Source organism: Penicillium angulare, assembly GCF_028827245.1.
Source record: "Penicillium angulare strain IBT 27051 chromosome Unknown utg000005l_segment0_segment0, whole genome shotgun sequence".
NCBI lineage: Eukaryota > Fungi > Ascomycota > Eurotiomycetes > Eurotiales > Aspergillaceae > Penicillium > Penicillium angulare.
The window spans coordinates 4,355,636-4,370,909 of record NW_026623164.1 but is presented as its reverse complement, the minus strand read 5'-3'; the positions used below and the strand labels follow the sequence as shown (position 1 = coordinate 4,370,909).

Sequence of the window (15,274 nt, the reverse complement as noted above, 5' to 3'; positions counted from 1 at the left end):
AAAAGAAAATGACATGTTATAGAGTACAAATGAATCCAATGAATGCTTAAATATTTTAATTATTATCTATTCGTCACCGCTGGGCCTTCATCCTGGTCTATGTAGCAGTCAAGTCCATTCATACCCACCTAATATGATATCCATCCCTTTGGGTTTTGTCATATATGGTTCATATGTACTTTCGTAAATCAGCAATAGTCCTTTCTCTAAGAATCTCTCGCCTACCCAGATTACGACCATACGGTTCAACTTGATCCTCACCATCCAACAGTCTGTTCTCCAATCGTCTTTCCTTCCATACCGCACGGGCGACTTCGCTGATATTCTCAAACATAATATTCAGTTACAAAACTACTTTCTCGCCTTTACTGATATAATGGTGGGGTTATTTGTACCTATTGCGTTAGTGTATCAAGCTGAAGAAGTTATCTAGCAGCAATAGCCCTGGGGTCGTGACCAATAAAAATGTAAATCAAACAGTCCACCTTCAAACTAGTAAAAACAGCCGAACAGGAGTACTTTTTTAAGGTATAAGCTTCTACTATTTACTCCTAACACGAGTGCGTTTGGATATTCACACCTCATTCTTAATGCTATACTGGCACTTAGATTAGAATCCAGAAGTCAGCTACGCTTCTTCATATCCGAATGTAACCTGAGAATAGCATTACTATCTCCCCAACCAACACGCCCGCAAAAATAAACATAATACTGGCATTCGCTCATGATCAGCACTATGTTATATCTACTATTTGTTGACTATCCACACCAAAGTATACATACCCCTGACTAAATTTCACGTTGACGTGTAATCTATGGAGGACCAGGTAGAAGTTCCTTTCGCTGCTGAGCTCTATTTCGAGTAGTAGCCCCTTCAGCAGCAGGGAGTATGCCCAAAAGCTAGTCCAGGCAACATACTTCACTGATGCCACAAAACATTCTCAATCTTGGCTGGCTGTTCCAAATGTTGGGCAGACAGATACCAGTTTTGATGGCGAAAATATGCATGATACGTTAAACAGTCATGCCATTGCGTCTGCTGCACTGAGAATTGCTGAGTTAAAAAGTCCGGCTGCTTTTGATGATACAGTTGATAATGTAAGAGCAATTTCTTAATATTAGCTGAAAATTCTTAACCAATATTCTCCAGGAAGCAGCGAAGAAATAGCAGATGGAGCATTTAGTCAAGATGCTTCCATTCGCATATGGAGATCACATATGGATCATATGGATAACATGGAGAAGGTGATTGTCAAGCTTTTAAACCATGATGCAGAATTAGAATATCTGAAGGAACCTTTTGAAAATATGTTGGCGGAGGTAGAGTTAGATCGTCAGAAGTTTCTGATAAGTGAGGTCGCAGACCAAGCGTAAATATTCATTCATTCCATCTATATATATGAATGTAGACAGCTAATCCACTTTCTTAGTGTCATGATCAAACAAGCCTTGGTTGTAAGTCTAGGTGACACGATAATTGGGTTCAAGAATCTTTATGACAGATGGCAAGCAGCGCTCATACCTGGCTTGGTGGTATTGAACGTATGGCAGAGAGCTCAGATGGTAGGCAATGTACCTCTAGCCGATATCCCCGTTGTTGAGTCCGTGGGAGGATGGAAGAGTGGTTTGACGATTCTCGGTGGTCTTATCACTCTTGGAGGTGCCGTGTTCGATCTCTGCACCACCATTACGACGTTTTCCAGTCTTAGCCCCGATGATCAAGCCCATTGCATTTTGACCACAATTCACAGCAGCGCGCAAACAATTGCCATGATTCCAAGCGTCTTTCGAGCGGGCAGGGCCATGTTGAAACCTACACCGAAAGTGTTGGAAGTGAGCGCAGGCGCCGATTCCGCACTGGGGAAAAACAGGGATTGAGATGGTGGAAATCCTGCCTCAAGGGAATCCAGATCATGGGGCCTTATTGCAAGTTCCCAAGGAGGACAGGCCCTGGTGGAAGAAGATTTGGGGTCCTAAAGGCCTACATTTTTTTATGTTTTTAACATCAGTTGCCCTTGTTATCATCACACTCGTTCAGCTCATAAACAACTGGGAAAGTTACCAGTCTGGCCATTGGGTTCTGGTTGCGCAAATTGTTGTTCAGGCTCTGCAAGCTGCTGCAGATGGCCTCATTTTCTCTGGTGCTCAGGGAACACTTGGTTCCATCTCTGCTTTTGCTGTGCCAGTTCTTGCCTTCGTTGGTCTAGTTCTCTTCCTGGTGAGCGCATTCGTCCTCAAGGCCGAGCGTGAACCTACAGTGTACGAAAATGAATCAAGGAAACTGGAAAATCGTGGCTTGGCAAGAGCGATGAAACACCTAAAGTCCAGCTACTTTGGTCCCTGAACTCCACTATCGAGTCCACTGGAACAGTTGTTTCGCTTTTGGGGGAAAACATCAGCAATGAAGATATCAAATTATCCAGGGTTACAACCAATTTTCTTGCTGGGCAGACCACTTCCTCTTTGTTTATCTCATTATCGAAAGGCAGTTAGACTGGCTGCTTATCTACAGAGACGTTGGAAACAAATCAGTTCCGCGCCGTTGTTACTCCCACGGGATCTGGAGTGGTGCGTTGCATAGTCAGTCCAGATGGGTCGCCTCAGGGCTTTGACGGCGATAAGAGCTTCCAGTAGAGGTGGAAAGTTACGATCAAAGGGCCGACTGCTAAAGATAACACTGAGCAAGAAAGGCTCATCATCCCCAAGGGAAGGAGATCTAAGTATATCGCTCATGGGCACGATAGGTTTGGTTGGGGAAAGCAAGAGGGAGAGGAATACCAGTTTATCATTGAGGAGACTAGAATGGGCGAAGATGGTACTGTTTCTGATATTGTGCAAGACCAATTGACTCCGAAGAAGGCATCATGATTGTTATGGCTGGGAATCCGTTGGGATGACTTGAAGATTTCAGTATATAGCCTTTAGTTGATACCCCATTCGCTCGATATGGGGAAATTTTGGTTGCGGATTACGTGGATACACTGCTTATTTCATGTAGTGTAGAATGTAGTGGACATGGGTTTCTAGTTCAAGCAAACTTGCTACGGAAATTCTCCATTGCCTTGCGTTGTAGCTCCTGATGCTGCGCATTGATGTCCGCCGCCACTAAGAACCGGTGTCGATCCAACACCTTCCCAATCAGGTCTTTCCGTTCCTTGTCACTGTAGCTCTCGAGCTCCCAGTTTCCAGCCAGAACGTGATTCATCATAACATCGAGTTCGGGGGTACTCAACCCCGGGTGCAGGCGACAACACGGTGCCTCACAGATCCCGCATGGCAGCGATGGGATGCTTTCCCCATCAGACGAGGGGCACTTAAGGATAAGCGATCGCACGCTTCCTCCAGGGGTCTTCATAATAACTTCAAGACAATTCACGCATGGATGCCCGCCGTCCTCGCCTTCGTCGGGGTTTTCTAGAAGCTCCCGACGCTCCCGCATCATCTTCATAGTGCGTCCCCAGCTGCGGTCGCAGCCTGGAACCTCACTTGCTTCAGCACGGGGCGTGCTGAATGTATTGTCAGTCTCCTGGCTTTCTCATTCGGTGTCTTCTGAGTCCTACATACTTTTGGTTCATGATTAATTTTGCGCGGTGTAAGTGAGTATGGCGGGGAAGCACTAAACTGACTTGGGTGGCGTCATGCAGGAGTGTGATTGACCCACCTAGATTCTGCTGTATTATTAAGTCTTTGTAATAGTACAGAGAGTAGCATATCAGAGCAAATCCTTTTTGGATTTTACTGTGGATGTTTCAAGGGCAACCTCGTGGGTTAAGGAGCTATGTCAGCGCATGAAAGAAGACATATCTGATCCTGGTAATTCGACGGTGGCAGCTTAATCCGGAAATTGATTGTCAAACTCGAATGTACTTGATTAGCAAAATATCACATGGATAGATCACAGAGAGGTATATATGAAAGTCATTCAACCACCTGGGCATTGACTTTTCAACATGTATATTGAACCTTGAAAGCTATGTATTCCAACAAAAAATGTATCTCTATTAACAATCCCACAAACCATGAAATAATCCTATTCAGTTTTCCCCTCCCTCTCAGCATTCTTCCGCTCCAGAACCTCCGCACAGGCCCTCTGAACTTCAGGACTAGCTCTAATCCCTCCCAAAATCAACCCCTCCTTCATCCCCCTCCTCAAATTAGAGACCATCTCGCGATCACCCCGGAACGGCGCTAATCCCAGCCCCAGCATACGCGAAGCTTCCATATCTGTCGCCCTCGAGGCCACAACAAGCTGTCCCATCCGCTGCATGGTTTGTTGCGGTATCCTGTCACCGCCCGTGCTTGCTTTTCCGGCATCTCGTGGTGCGGCTTGCGAGATGAAGATGTGTAGTGTTATGGATGCTCGGCGGGCAAGCGTGAGTGTTTGAAAGGGGAGGAGGTAGAATGTGTTTTTTGGGAGGAGATTTTGGATTACTTCAGGGAGGTAGGAGGTTGGCATGAAGATTGATCGGGGGTGTGTTATTAACATTAGTTCGAGGGCGAGTAAAACGCCGAAGGTGTAGAAGCGCCACTGGGACTTGTTAGTTATCATCGTAGATGGTTTGTGAGATGTATATAAAGGGAGGGTAGGAAGAAAGGATATTGTATGCATATACTTACGTAGCGACCCCAGTTAGCCCACCAGAGCCAGTTTAGGAGTATCATTGTAACGAAGCCACCCACATACTGGGGGAGGACGGACTTGATAAGTGAGCGCATTACATATTCACGCATGGTCTTCTGCTCACCCCAATTTGCTATCTCGGGCCCGAATCTATCGTATGCGAAGCGCTTTACTGGGTCTGTGAGGGTTTCTTGTGCACGGCGCAAGAACATGAAGTATGCTTCGGAGCCGCTGTCGAGGGTCACCTTATCCGGGTGATGCTGCGCTGCTAGTCGGCGGAATCGAGACTTGATTGTCCGTTCATCTGTAAAGGGGGATACACCCAATACTTGGTAGAAGTCGCCTGCTATTTGAACTTGGTGGAAAGTTTCATAGAGCGTATAGAGGAGATAGGCGACTATGACGAAGAGGAAGATTCGGCGGCGATGACGCTCATGGCGGGGTGTTTGAGGCAGGGGTCTAGGCTCGCCGGCTCGAATCGTAAGACCGTAGTAGACGCTTTGGAGGAAGTTTGTGGCATACTGTTCGTTTTAAAGCTTTGTTAGCGGATGGCTCTTTGTATACTCCGCATTGTTGCGGTTAATGGGAGGGGAAGTTCCTTACGTTTGGGAGAATACCCCACCCAATCAAAGGGAGTAAGGATGCCATGGTATATGGGCTGAAAAGCTGAAGATTATTCTTCAGTGGCAATTCAGCGCTTTCAATACCATTAATGCTTGAAAGTGAACATTGGCATGAACATTGGATAGTGGAACTCCAGCGTGTAATGTTGTCTCTTCCCCGCTCACCGCCATCCACACCGCCTTCCGATCTGGACTCGAAAATGCACGATGAAAAAAAAGTTTCTCGAATAGAAAAAAGAAGAAGAAAAGACCGAACGCCGATCTCACTTTCGCTGCGACAGAGAGCAGCTCAATTGTGTGATAACATCATGGCTGTCGACGCAATGGATATCGATAATTCCCCTGTGACAACTCCAGAGGTTGAGCGCAAACGCAAACACAAAAAGCAAGATCCTTCATCTCCAACGAAGAAGCGCAAAGCCGATAAATCTTCTAAATCTAAAAGCAAGAAGGATCAATCTTCTGAAATCACCGACGAAAACCCCGAGTCCCCCTTCTCGCTCACAAAGGCTACTCTATACCTGCCTCTTGCGCCAATCTCCATCTCTCCAACTCATGCATTGGCCTCTCTTCAGGCGGAGCATCTCGCCCCGCTTCTCTTAACCTACTTCCCACCTTTAAAAGGTGTGGTAATGGCATACTCCAACGCTTCAATCTCTAGTAAACCGCCTTCTCCAAACCCTCGTCAATCCAACACAGAAAATCCCGCCCCGCTCACCATGGCCAAGACGGCTGACGAGTACGGTGTCCTCTACGTTTACCTCACTGCGACGTTCCTTATCTTCCGTCCTAAGCGTGGCCAAACTCTAGAGGGATGGGTGAATGTTCAATCAGAGGGGTTCCTCGGCGCTGTGGTCTCCAACCTTTTCTCCGTGGGTATTGAGCGCAAGCGTCTCCCTACAAACTGGAAATGGGTTCCGCCTGGCGAGGAGGGAGAGGATTCACCTGATGGAAGTGATGCTATTAAAGATGCAACGACAGATGATGAGTCCGGACGAAGTGAGAAGGCTGTTTTCGATGCTGAGAAGGAACATTTCCAGCCTTCTGCGCTGGCTATCGATGAGCTGGATCTGGGTGAAGATGAAGAGGCTGAGGCTGCTTCTGGTTACTTCCAGTCTGTTTCTGGCCATCGGGTGCGTGGGGTTGTGAAGTTCCGGGTTGTTGATATTGATGTTATTCCTGGGTCGGAGAGGGATCGAGGCTTCTTGAGTATTGAGGGAACGATGCTGGAACCGGTTGAGGAAGAGAAGTTGGCTTTTGCGGAACACCATGGACAGTCTGTTCCTGCTGCTATCTTTTCGGGGGATTCTGAGTCTGCCTCTTCTTCGCAGAGGAAGTTTGAGCGTGTCATTCCTATTTCTGCTACGCCGGCTGCTGAGGTCGTTGATGTTGCTGATGTTGAGCTGGAGCCGAGTGAGAAGGTTCAGAAGAAGGAGAAGAAGGAAAAGAAAGAAAAGAAGGAAAAGAAAGAGAAGAAGGAGAAGAAAGAGAAGAAAGAAAAGAAGGAGAAGAATTAGATCTTTTTCTTGTATATTCGAGTCAATTGGTGTGTCATGTTCGAGGCTGGTGTGCTGGTGTGCCAGTGTTTCTGATATTCGACTTTCTACGTGTTTCCTTTACCTTCTGACGTTTACATTCGCGGTTGGCGTTCCGGTCAAAAGACTTCATATGTGTGCAAATGTGTATAACTCAAATTCAAGAGCCATTCAAGATATTATTTTGCTTTTTTTTCTGGGTACTGACTACAAGAAAGAGAATGTGGTAAAAAGTCCTAACAGGAGGCGGTATTAAACTATCAACGACATTTCCAGAGATGAACACTACTACTACGACTTTTACTTCACCTGCAACACATCCAATCCATCCACAATTGCCTTCTTCCCAGGCATCTTCCCTCTGCGCATCAACTCCGCCGAATGAGACATCACAGGATCCACCCCCATAGTAGCAACCGCCACAATCACATCACCCTTCGAATAATACGCAACAAACTTCCCATTGTCAGGCTCGCCCTGTAAGACTATATCATCATATCCATTCACCGTGTTTCCACAGTATCGAAGTTGAGCCCCGAGAGCCGACCAAAAGATCGGAATGAACTTCTTAGGCGCTAGAGAACCCAAAGACCCGCGAGATTGATGAACAATAGCCCGTGCAACTGCTCGTCCAGAATTCTGCGCGACATTCCAATGCTCAATGCGGACGGGAGTTCCCTCCCCTCCAGGTCCATGGTATGGAAACGTCGCAATATCACCAATGGCAAAAACGTTGCTTTGCAGCTCGTCAATTGCGAAATGAGCATCTGTAGACACGGACCCATCCTTTAATAGATCCAAGGCGGGGTTTCCGACTAGGTAATCTGTTGCAGGACGTACGCCTACACCTAGAATAACTAGGTCGGCTGGAAGAATCGATCCATCTTTTAGATGGACTGCGCCGACGGCGTTAGGGCTTGACTCTGATCCAGTAGCTTTCTCCACACTAGCATCGAGCTTGAATGTGATACCGGTCTTTTCCAAATTCCGCTGGAAAATACGGCCTACTTCTGCGCCCATAACACGTTCCATGGGGCTACTTTCCATTCCGACGATCGTGACAGCATGCTCTTTTCCTGCTAGGGCATTTCCGACTTCCATCCCGATGAAGGAGCTACCGATGACAACGATGTTCTTTTTAGAGTCTCCCGCCGCGGCTAAGATATCCTGAACATCTGCGACTGTGCGGAGAGTGAATATTTTTTGGAGCTCGCCTTTGAATCCAGGTAAAGGTAGTCTGCGTGGTTCTCCGCCGCTTGCTAGGACGAGTTTCGTATATGGGATTCTCTTTCCGGAGCCCGTGGAGAGAGATTTAGATGTGAAATCTATGGCTTTTACCTCGTCGACTAGCTTCTCGATTCCGGCTTCGTTGTACCATTCTTCTGGACGCCAGAGAATCTTCGATGCGTCGGGGATGAGGGCTTTGGAGAGCTTGGTCCGGTCGATCACGTAGTCTGGTTCTTTGGAGATGATGGTGATTTGGCCGGTGTATTTGAGTTCGCGGAGGGATTGAATGACGCCGAATGTTCCGCTTCCACTATTTGTTGATTATTGTCAGTACCGGTGTTGTTTCTATTTCGGTTGATTTGGTTTGTGGCATCGAGAAGACAGGCATAGCGAAGAGTATCTGTAGAGTGGGTCGGTGGGGACATAATACATACCCGCCAACAATGACGACTTTCTCGTCGGATTGAACGTTACATTTTCCGACTGGATCTCTTTGTCCTGATTTGATAGCTGCTTCTGTAGCATTGATGTAGACTGCGCCTTCTTTTTCGAAGACATCGTATTTCTGTAGGGCGTTCGGGGCGGGGGCATCCTCCACATCTCCGGAGCTAACTTTGAAGCATGCTATCACCCATTAGCTATATTTCCACTAATCCTTTTCCATATTTCGTATTCAAAAATTTAATTGAAAAGGGATCTGGATTATTTCGACATACCTCCGTGCCATGGACAGGTAAGTCTTCCATCTGGCGTCACAACGCCGTTCTTCAGCGGGGCACCATAATGCGTGCACTTGGGACTGAGCGCATGGATCTTGCCATCTAGATTGACTAGCAGTACTTTTCCATCAGGAACTCCTTCAATCTCGACTTCAAGCTTATCGGTGGAGGATTTGAGTTCCCCCAGGGACGTGATGTCTTTGAGTTTGTATTCTTGCGTCATTTTGGAGGTTGATGAGAGAGAACGGGTTTGGATTAGGGTATGTGAATGAGAGTTGGAGTAATGCGTAAATTGTGGCGGGGAAGTAAAGGGAGCTCGATATGAAGTTATTCGAGTATTGTGAAGAGGAGAATTAATTGTGGTTGGAGTTAGGGGAAGACGAAAGGAAGTTGAGCATGAGCGAGCAGGAATTGGAGTCAATGCAGTTGGGCTGACGATTACATGCGTACGACAGGGACACAAGTAGCTACACCGACAACCGGTTGGTCTAGACTGAACCCGCAAAATTGGGAATGAGGGGAGAGTAAAGGAGCGGGGATGTAGAAGGGGTGGCATGATAGTGTGATGGTCATGGAGATACATTGCGGATATTTAAGTTATTTATTATCTCTCCTCGATTAGTGGTTAGCCGTATTTTCCTGAATTCCTGACTAAATCTACCATGAATTGTGAATGAGAGTATCATGGATGTTGAAGTTGGGATTGTCATCATGTAGGATGCGGAGTGACATCACCCTGAGCCAATCATCAGTGGGATTTGGTCAACAATTCCTGTATTGTCCTTGGTTGCGTCTACGACATGTCTAATACGTGTGAATCTAGTTATTTCTGGGAACTACAACTTGGAAACAAGAAACAAAAGGGTGCGGGGGCTGGATACGCTGTCGTAGCTGAACGCCTTATATAGCGTAGATGTGGTACAAAGCTTCTGTAGAGTATTCGAACAAAACCCTTCAAAATGTTGGAATAAACACTATAGACTTCAAATTTTGTGGATAAAGGACATATTCCAAAGTCTAACTCTACACAAACATTCGACATTTGAAGTTGATAATACATACTCAGTTCTCTGTTAGTAGTATTAGTATATGTACTATGTTTTGACCCCGGGGAGCGACATATTTGGGCCGTGACTAGATATAATAGGTAGCGCGCGACCCCGACAACCGCAACACTGTATTTGTTGAATTCTACTATTAAAATTACAAGAACTGTAACCCGCAGAATCAATCATAACTTTATGTCCAAAAAATAAAAATAAACCAATACCACTAAGAGTGCTTTCATCGCAAGGGCTAATAAAAGCAAACAAAAAAGAAATGGCGCTGCCCGGAATCGAACCGGGGTTATGACAGATAAGTAAGATTACCACAATGTCAGGTCTTGACCACTGGACCACAGCACCGGATTAGTAAGGGGATGGCTGAAATCAACCGTCATGAATGGAGGAAGGAGCCACCCAGAATACTTGAATAAGGCTTGAGGGGATGAGATGAGTCGGAACAATCACGAATGAGTGCGATTTGGTCAACGGTTCCTCTAGGGCTGTATTGTACTTAGCTGTGCCTACATATAGTTTCATACATAGATATAGTAGTTACTGCTACAATTCGCACGGGAAACTAGATAATAAAAGGAAAGTTGGATTTGTTGTCATGACGTCTCGTAGAGTGTAGATATGATACAAAGAATGAAGCTCGAGATCTGGGATATCTAGTACATACAATGATGAGGATCGCGATAGATTGTGGAGCGAACAAAGGCACCAAACCAAATCCTTCATCCAATAAGATAGCAACAAGAAAAGAAGGGATGGAAGCAAAGAACCTCAAAACTTCCTGGATAGTCGCTTTTTCTTCTTCTGGCTCGTTCGTGGGCTAATGCTCACTTCTACCATGCGTTGTACTTTCCCCGTTGATGAAGCGGTAGGTACATCGGATGGTCCGGGAGAGGTATTGGCATTTTGTGCGCCAGACTTTGACTTCTGTCCTGGGGTGATTGGTGCCGAGGCTGCTGTGTGTGGTCTTGGGGATACTGAGTCGGAGGTTAGATCCACGACTTCGGACATCTGTGATGCGTTCATTATGACTTTGGGCTTTTGGGAATCCTGATTTGAGTTGGTGGATGCGCTGCGCGATTCGGTTTTGATTTTTGAAGAGGATTTGCTCTTTTGGGATCCTTGGGATTTCTGGGATGATGGCTCACGCTGCGCACTTGGGGGTGGCTTGCGTGAGGAACGTGAGCTTGTGGGAAGAGGAGATGGGTGCGGAGACAGATCGGGGCTTTGGTTGCTGTGTAGAAGACTGTCTTGGTCTTCTTGATCATCGTTCATATCCTCTTCAAGCTCATCTTTGTCCTGATCGGCGTCTTCACGAGATGGTAGACCGCTTTTCAGAAGACTCCACACATTATCCCAAGATGGAGGTTCTCTGGTTTCGTCTTCTCTTCTGACATCTGGACTTTCTTGAACATATCTTTGCGGCGATGAAGTGGTGGAATTAATGGAATTAGCACCGTTTTCGTTTTGCACCTGCGAGAGAAGTGAATCGTTGCCAGAGCCATTGGCACCTGAAGTGACTCGAGGCTCTTCGACTACCTGGCGCTCAAACTGCTCCTGGCTTTGAGATCGGCTATTTGAGATAGATGGGTTGGCGGAGAGGAAAGAGACAGCTGATAGATCTTGATTAGACCCGTCAGCAAGGAAGGATTGTCCGTCGCCTATCAGTGTGTGGCCGTCAAGGTTGTTGCTTTCTCCGACCTCTGTATTGAACCGCGATGTCGTCCCAGGGGAAGAGCGAGCCGAGTGGAAGCCAGAGAAAGATGGTGAAGGTACTGCAGGACTGTCGCTAATTTCATCGTCGATATCGTGGTCTCGGGATCTGGGGATCAAGACGCCACCGTTGGGAGTTTGTATGGTTGGAATATCGGAGATTCTTGCTGGAGATTCATTGGCAGTAACTAGTGTCACAAAGGTTGTCTCGTCGAGATCCATGTCAACAGATGGTGGAGCCAACTGGGCGTTCGGCATTGAATCCTTGACTACGGAGATACTTAAAGCGGGTGAGCATTTGTAACAAATCGCAAGGTCAATTCACTGACATGCTACCTTCTTGAGCATTGCTCTTGCCCGTCTCCTTCACATTGCTATCCGAATCGTCGACAACCCATGGCGCAGGCTTTAGAAGTTTGGTGTCGCTAAGCTCCGCAAAGGTAAGATCTCGGTATCCATCGTCATCCTCGTCATCGTCATCGAAACCTGGCATTTCAAAGCCACTGTACATGCGAGGTCCGTCGTTTTCCGGGTCGGATGGGGGTTGTTTAACTCTGCGATCCCGAATAGCTAGTAGAACGTGGATGGTACTGTCCTCAACTTTGTGTACCTCGGCTACTCTGTACTCAGACATGCGAGGTTGCCAGTTGGTTTCCTTGGACATGTCAAGTTGACGGAAAGCGATAATGGCTCCCGGCTTCGCTTCGCATTCAAGCAAGTCAGGAAGAGAGCTTGGGTCTGCTGGGAGCATAGGAAGGTCATTTTCGTGGACAGCAACACGTCGTTCAGGGTGGACATGGTCTGTTTCAGCTTGTTCTTGGTCATGATTGCCAGCTTCTTCGTCATAGTTGAACTGCTCCTCCTCGTAGTAAGTAGTGTCCTCATTGCCATCATAGCCGTCCTCCTGGTATCCATCGTAACCGTCCTCCTCGTAGCCATCATACTCATCGTAGCCCTCGTAGACTTGGATTCTCTGCTTTCGCTTTCGCTTTTTGCCCCAGCCCAATTGCTCACGAATTATAGCATCCGCGTCTTTATCCCAACGATTCACAAATGGAAATGGAGGTGAAGTCAACTGGATGTCCGGAAGAATACACTCGGTAGCCCTGATGATGAGCTTCTGTTGCCAGTTGGGATCGCTATGGCTCTCTTCTGTTTCTTCTTGAACAACCAGTTTCTCGGCAGGTGTTTTGCTTTTATGGTTCACTTTGCTGGCTTGGGCGGCAAGCTTTCTGCGAGTTTCCTCTTCATCTTCCTTAGTCCTTGGTGTGCGAATTCCAAGTGATCCGAAAAGGAGTCGGCGTGAGCTTGCAACATCCAATGTACGGCGGTGAGCTTTTTCTGTTTCTGGAGTCTCAACCTTAGTCTCCTCTGAGACAGCAGGTTCGGAGACGGTAGATAGACGTGGTGGGGCGTTTTCTTTTTCAGATCCACCTTCTACATCAACGCCCCCAGAAGCGAGATCATCGAGAAGCTTTTGTCGTCTTTTCTCAAATTCACGTTGTTCCTGGGCTTTCTTATCTGCTTTGATTTCTGGGGCTTTGCTCACTGAGGTTGAAATGATGCTTGATTCTTCAGGGTAATGCCAGCCACCATTTTTGTCTTCCCATGAGCGAAGCGCGGCAAAGTCTGCCTCAGCGGGGAGCACACCGATCTCTTTCAGTTTCGAGAGACGACGACGAAGTTTGAAACGATTGTTACTCTTCTTCGTTCGTACGGAACCTTGCCCGGGAGGAGCCATGAGTGAACTTCGGGTTTTTTGAGGTGGGGAACTTTCATCAGAAGAGCTGTCACTTTCAGAGCTTGAATCGTCAGATGAGCCGGAGTCAGGTGAATCTACTTGTTGCCCCGCAAATGATTCCTCTTCTTCAGACGAGGAGTTATCTGATGATTCAGAACTAGAGTCGGACTCAGAGTCGGAATCTGAATCAGAGTCCGAAAAGGATGCATCAGAAGAGCGATCATCGACTTCAGCTTGAGCTCTTTGAGCTTCAAATCTTTCAGGAAGCAATTTATCAAGCGATTCACGAATCGTTGGAGGATGCTGTGGTGGTAGTGGTGACTCATTTTCCTTGTTAAATCTTACAGCCTTAGAAGTTCGAGGGGAAGAATCGTCCACACGAGAACGTTTACTAGACAAAGATGAGGCACCAACTACTGATCCTCTGCTCAGCGTACCAGCCGAACCTGGTCTGTTACCAGCAGATGTAGGACGTCGGACAGAAGAATCACTGAGCCGTTGGACCTGGTTTGGGATATCAAGCAGCTGAGAAGCGGGCTCCTCAAAGTCTTCTTTCAAAGCCTTGAGTTCACTCTCCAACTCCTCCTCTTCTGGCTCATACACATCCATGTCGTCGTCACTATCTTCGTCCGCAGAATGATCCACCGGGTGTCTAATAACCGTACCCATGGACATATCATGCTCGGTAGGCAGGATAGAAAGCTCCTTACCAAACCCATTATCAGTAGGTGGGAGCCAATCTCCATCGCCTTCTTCTTCTTCAATAGCATTGCGATCCTCGAATGCATATCCTGCATCTTGGTCCCAGCCCGAGAACACTGTCCGTCTTTTCTTTCTTGGCGGAATTGTAATAGCAGGTCGATTCGAGGTATTTCGTTGCTTAAATGGTAACCCGAACGGAACGCCATCAATAAGATGTTTACCATCAGAAGCAATCTGGTGACGACCACAAAGTCGTCTTGCGCGCAAATCCGCAAGTTGTAAAGCTCGGATACTATGCCAGAGAAGTTAGTCAAAAGGTCTCCCTAAAAAGTAAACGCGCAGAAGGGAATATCAAACATACACAACTTCATCCCCATCTCGAAGCAGACCCTCAACTTCCATAAAATGCAAACATTCTGATCCGCAAACCTCCACCACATAATCTTCCAAGCCCCACTGGCCACTGAATTCCGGGTCAAAAACACTCGGTTCTGTCTCAAGTGGTACAACCTCATTCACATCCTCGAGTAATTGAGCAATTGTGTATCCACCATTTGCGAATGCGATATTCGGGGTACGAGATGAAGCGATCGCGGAAGTTGGAGCAGCACGGTGAGAACCATATTCTCCTGTCGCGGCGGCGGTGGTCGTCCACAGGACACGCGTAGCGGGCAAGCCGTGCCGCGAGATAATCAGGTGAAGACGCATAGTGATGCGAATGAGCGAACTAAATCATCTGGGAGAGGGTGGGATGTCGAAAAGTGAAGGTCCGGCCAAATCTCGGGTGCGCGTCAATTTTCGCGCGGGTGGAAGTAACACGCGAATATGGAGTGAGTTCCGGGAGAGAAAGGGGGAGGGTGGTGATTATTTTGTCTTAGACTTAAGCAAGCGAGAACGAGTATGTCTTGATGCTTTTAGGCATCTACTTGTCAACGTGAGAGGAAGTCTGTCGAGGTTAAGCAAACGCGAATGCCTCGTGCAGCTCCAAAAGCTGGAGACGGGACTAGCCTGATTGGGTATGACGCCTAAGGCAGCATTGATCGGCGGAAACTCTAAGCGTCGGATCTACAAATAATCTCGGTGCTCGTTAATGCCCAACGGTTGGGATTGAAATGTACAGAATCAAGTATAGCAAGGGAGATAGATATTCTCAAATACGAATCATGGGAATAATCGATTGTTATCACTAGCTTGTTGATTAACATCGTATACTCGGCTCATACAATACCCGGGGACACAGTGGAGGTAAGAGGCTTAGGATAATCATATCCGTATGGATACTACATGACAATGATATTAGGCACCTATGACTAAATGCTGTAGCCCAACTCCACA

The 15,274-nt window shown here is 47.0% G+C and overlaps 8 protein-coding genes across 8 annotated transcripts; 3 read left to right on the top strand and 5 right to left on the bottom strand.

Annotated features, from left to right (window-relative positions):
* Positions 1-1,879: 1,879 nt before the first annotated feature.
* On the top strand, positions 1,880-2,344 carry N7478_009005 (uncharacterized protein; the record flags this gene model as incomplete). The annotated part of the gene is made up of 1 exon (XM_056925219.1): positions 1,880-2,344. One exon carries the CDS (start codon positions 1,880-1,882, stop codon positions 2,342-2,344), a length of 465 nt encoding a protein of 154 aa, XP_056777945.1.
* A 684-nt stretch (positions 2,345-3,028) lies between these two features.
* On the bottom strand, positions 3,029-3,575 carry N7478_009004 (uncharacterized protein; the record flags this gene model as incomplete). Its single annotated transcript, XM_056925218.1, has 2 exons — positions 3,029-3,506; positions 3,565-3,575. The coding sequence occupies 2 exons, from the start codon at positions 3,573-3,575 to the stop codon at positions 3,029-3,031; spliced, it is 489 nt and encodes a 162-aa protein (XP_056777944.1).
* Positions 3,576-4,030: 455 nt separating this feature from the next.
* N7478_009003 (J domain-containing protein) lies at positions 4,031-5,269 on the bottom strand (the record flags this gene model as incomplete). Its single annotated transcript, XM_056925217.1, has 3 exons — positions 4,031-4,528; positions 4,618-5,142; positions 5,225-5,269. The coding sequence occupies 3 exons, from the start codon at positions 5,267-5,269 to the stop codon at positions 4,031-4,033; spliced, it is 1,068 nt and encodes a 355-aa protein (XP_056777943.1).
* A 283-nt stretch (positions 5,270-5,552) lies between these two features.
* Positions 5,553-6,761, top strand: N7478_009002 (DNA-directed RNA polymerase I subunit RPA43; the record flags this gene model as incomplete). Its single annotated transcript, XM_056925216.1, has 1 exon — positions 5,553-6,761. The coding sequence occupies one exon, from the start codon at positions 5,553-5,555 to the stop codon at positions 6,759-6,761; it is 1,209 nt and encodes a 402-aa protein (XP_056777942.1).
* A 318-nt stretch (positions 6,762-7,079) lies between these two features.
* On the bottom strand, positions 7,080-8,948 carry nfr1 (putative AIF-like mitochondrial oxidoreductase (Nfrl); the record flags this gene model as incomplete). Its single annotated transcript, XM_056925215.1, has 3 exons — positions 7,080-8,316; positions 8,441-8,630; positions 8,723-8,948. 3 exons carry the CDS (start codon positions 8,946-8,948, stop codon positions 7,080-7,082), a joined length of 1,653 nt encoding a protein of 550 aa, XP_056777941.1.
* A 1,606-nt stretch (positions 8,949-10,554) lies between these two features.
* Positions 10,555-11,754, bottom strand: N7478_009000 (uncharacterized protein; the record flags this gene model as incomplete). Its single annotated transcript, XM_056925214.1, has 1 exon — positions 10,555-11,754. One exon carries the CDS (start codon positions 11,752-11,754, stop codon positions 10,555-10,557), a length of 1,200 nt encoding a protein of 399 aa, XP_056777940.1.
* Positions 11,755-11,812: 58 nt separating this feature from the next.
* On the bottom strand, positions 11,813-14,647 carry N7478_008999 (uncharacterized protein; the record flags this gene model as incomplete). Its single annotated transcript, XM_056925213.1, has 2 exons — positions 11,813-14,231; positions 14,301-14,647. The coding sequence occupies 2 exons, from the start codon at positions 14,645-14,647 to the stop codon at positions 11,813-11,815; spliced, it is 2,766 nt and encodes a 921-aa protein (XP_056777939.1).
* Positions 14,648-14,651: 4 nt separating this feature from the next.
* N7478_008998 (uncharacterized protein) lies at positions 14,652-14,968 on the top strand (the record flags this gene model as incomplete). Its single annotated transcript, XM_056925212.1, has 2 exons — positions 14,652-14,837; positions 14,858-14,968. The coding sequence occupies 2 exons, from the start codon at positions 14,652-14,654 to the stop codon at positions 14,966-14,968; spliced, it is 297 nt and encodes a 98-aa protein (XP_056777938.1).
* Positions 14,969-15,274: the final 306 nt, after the last annotated feature.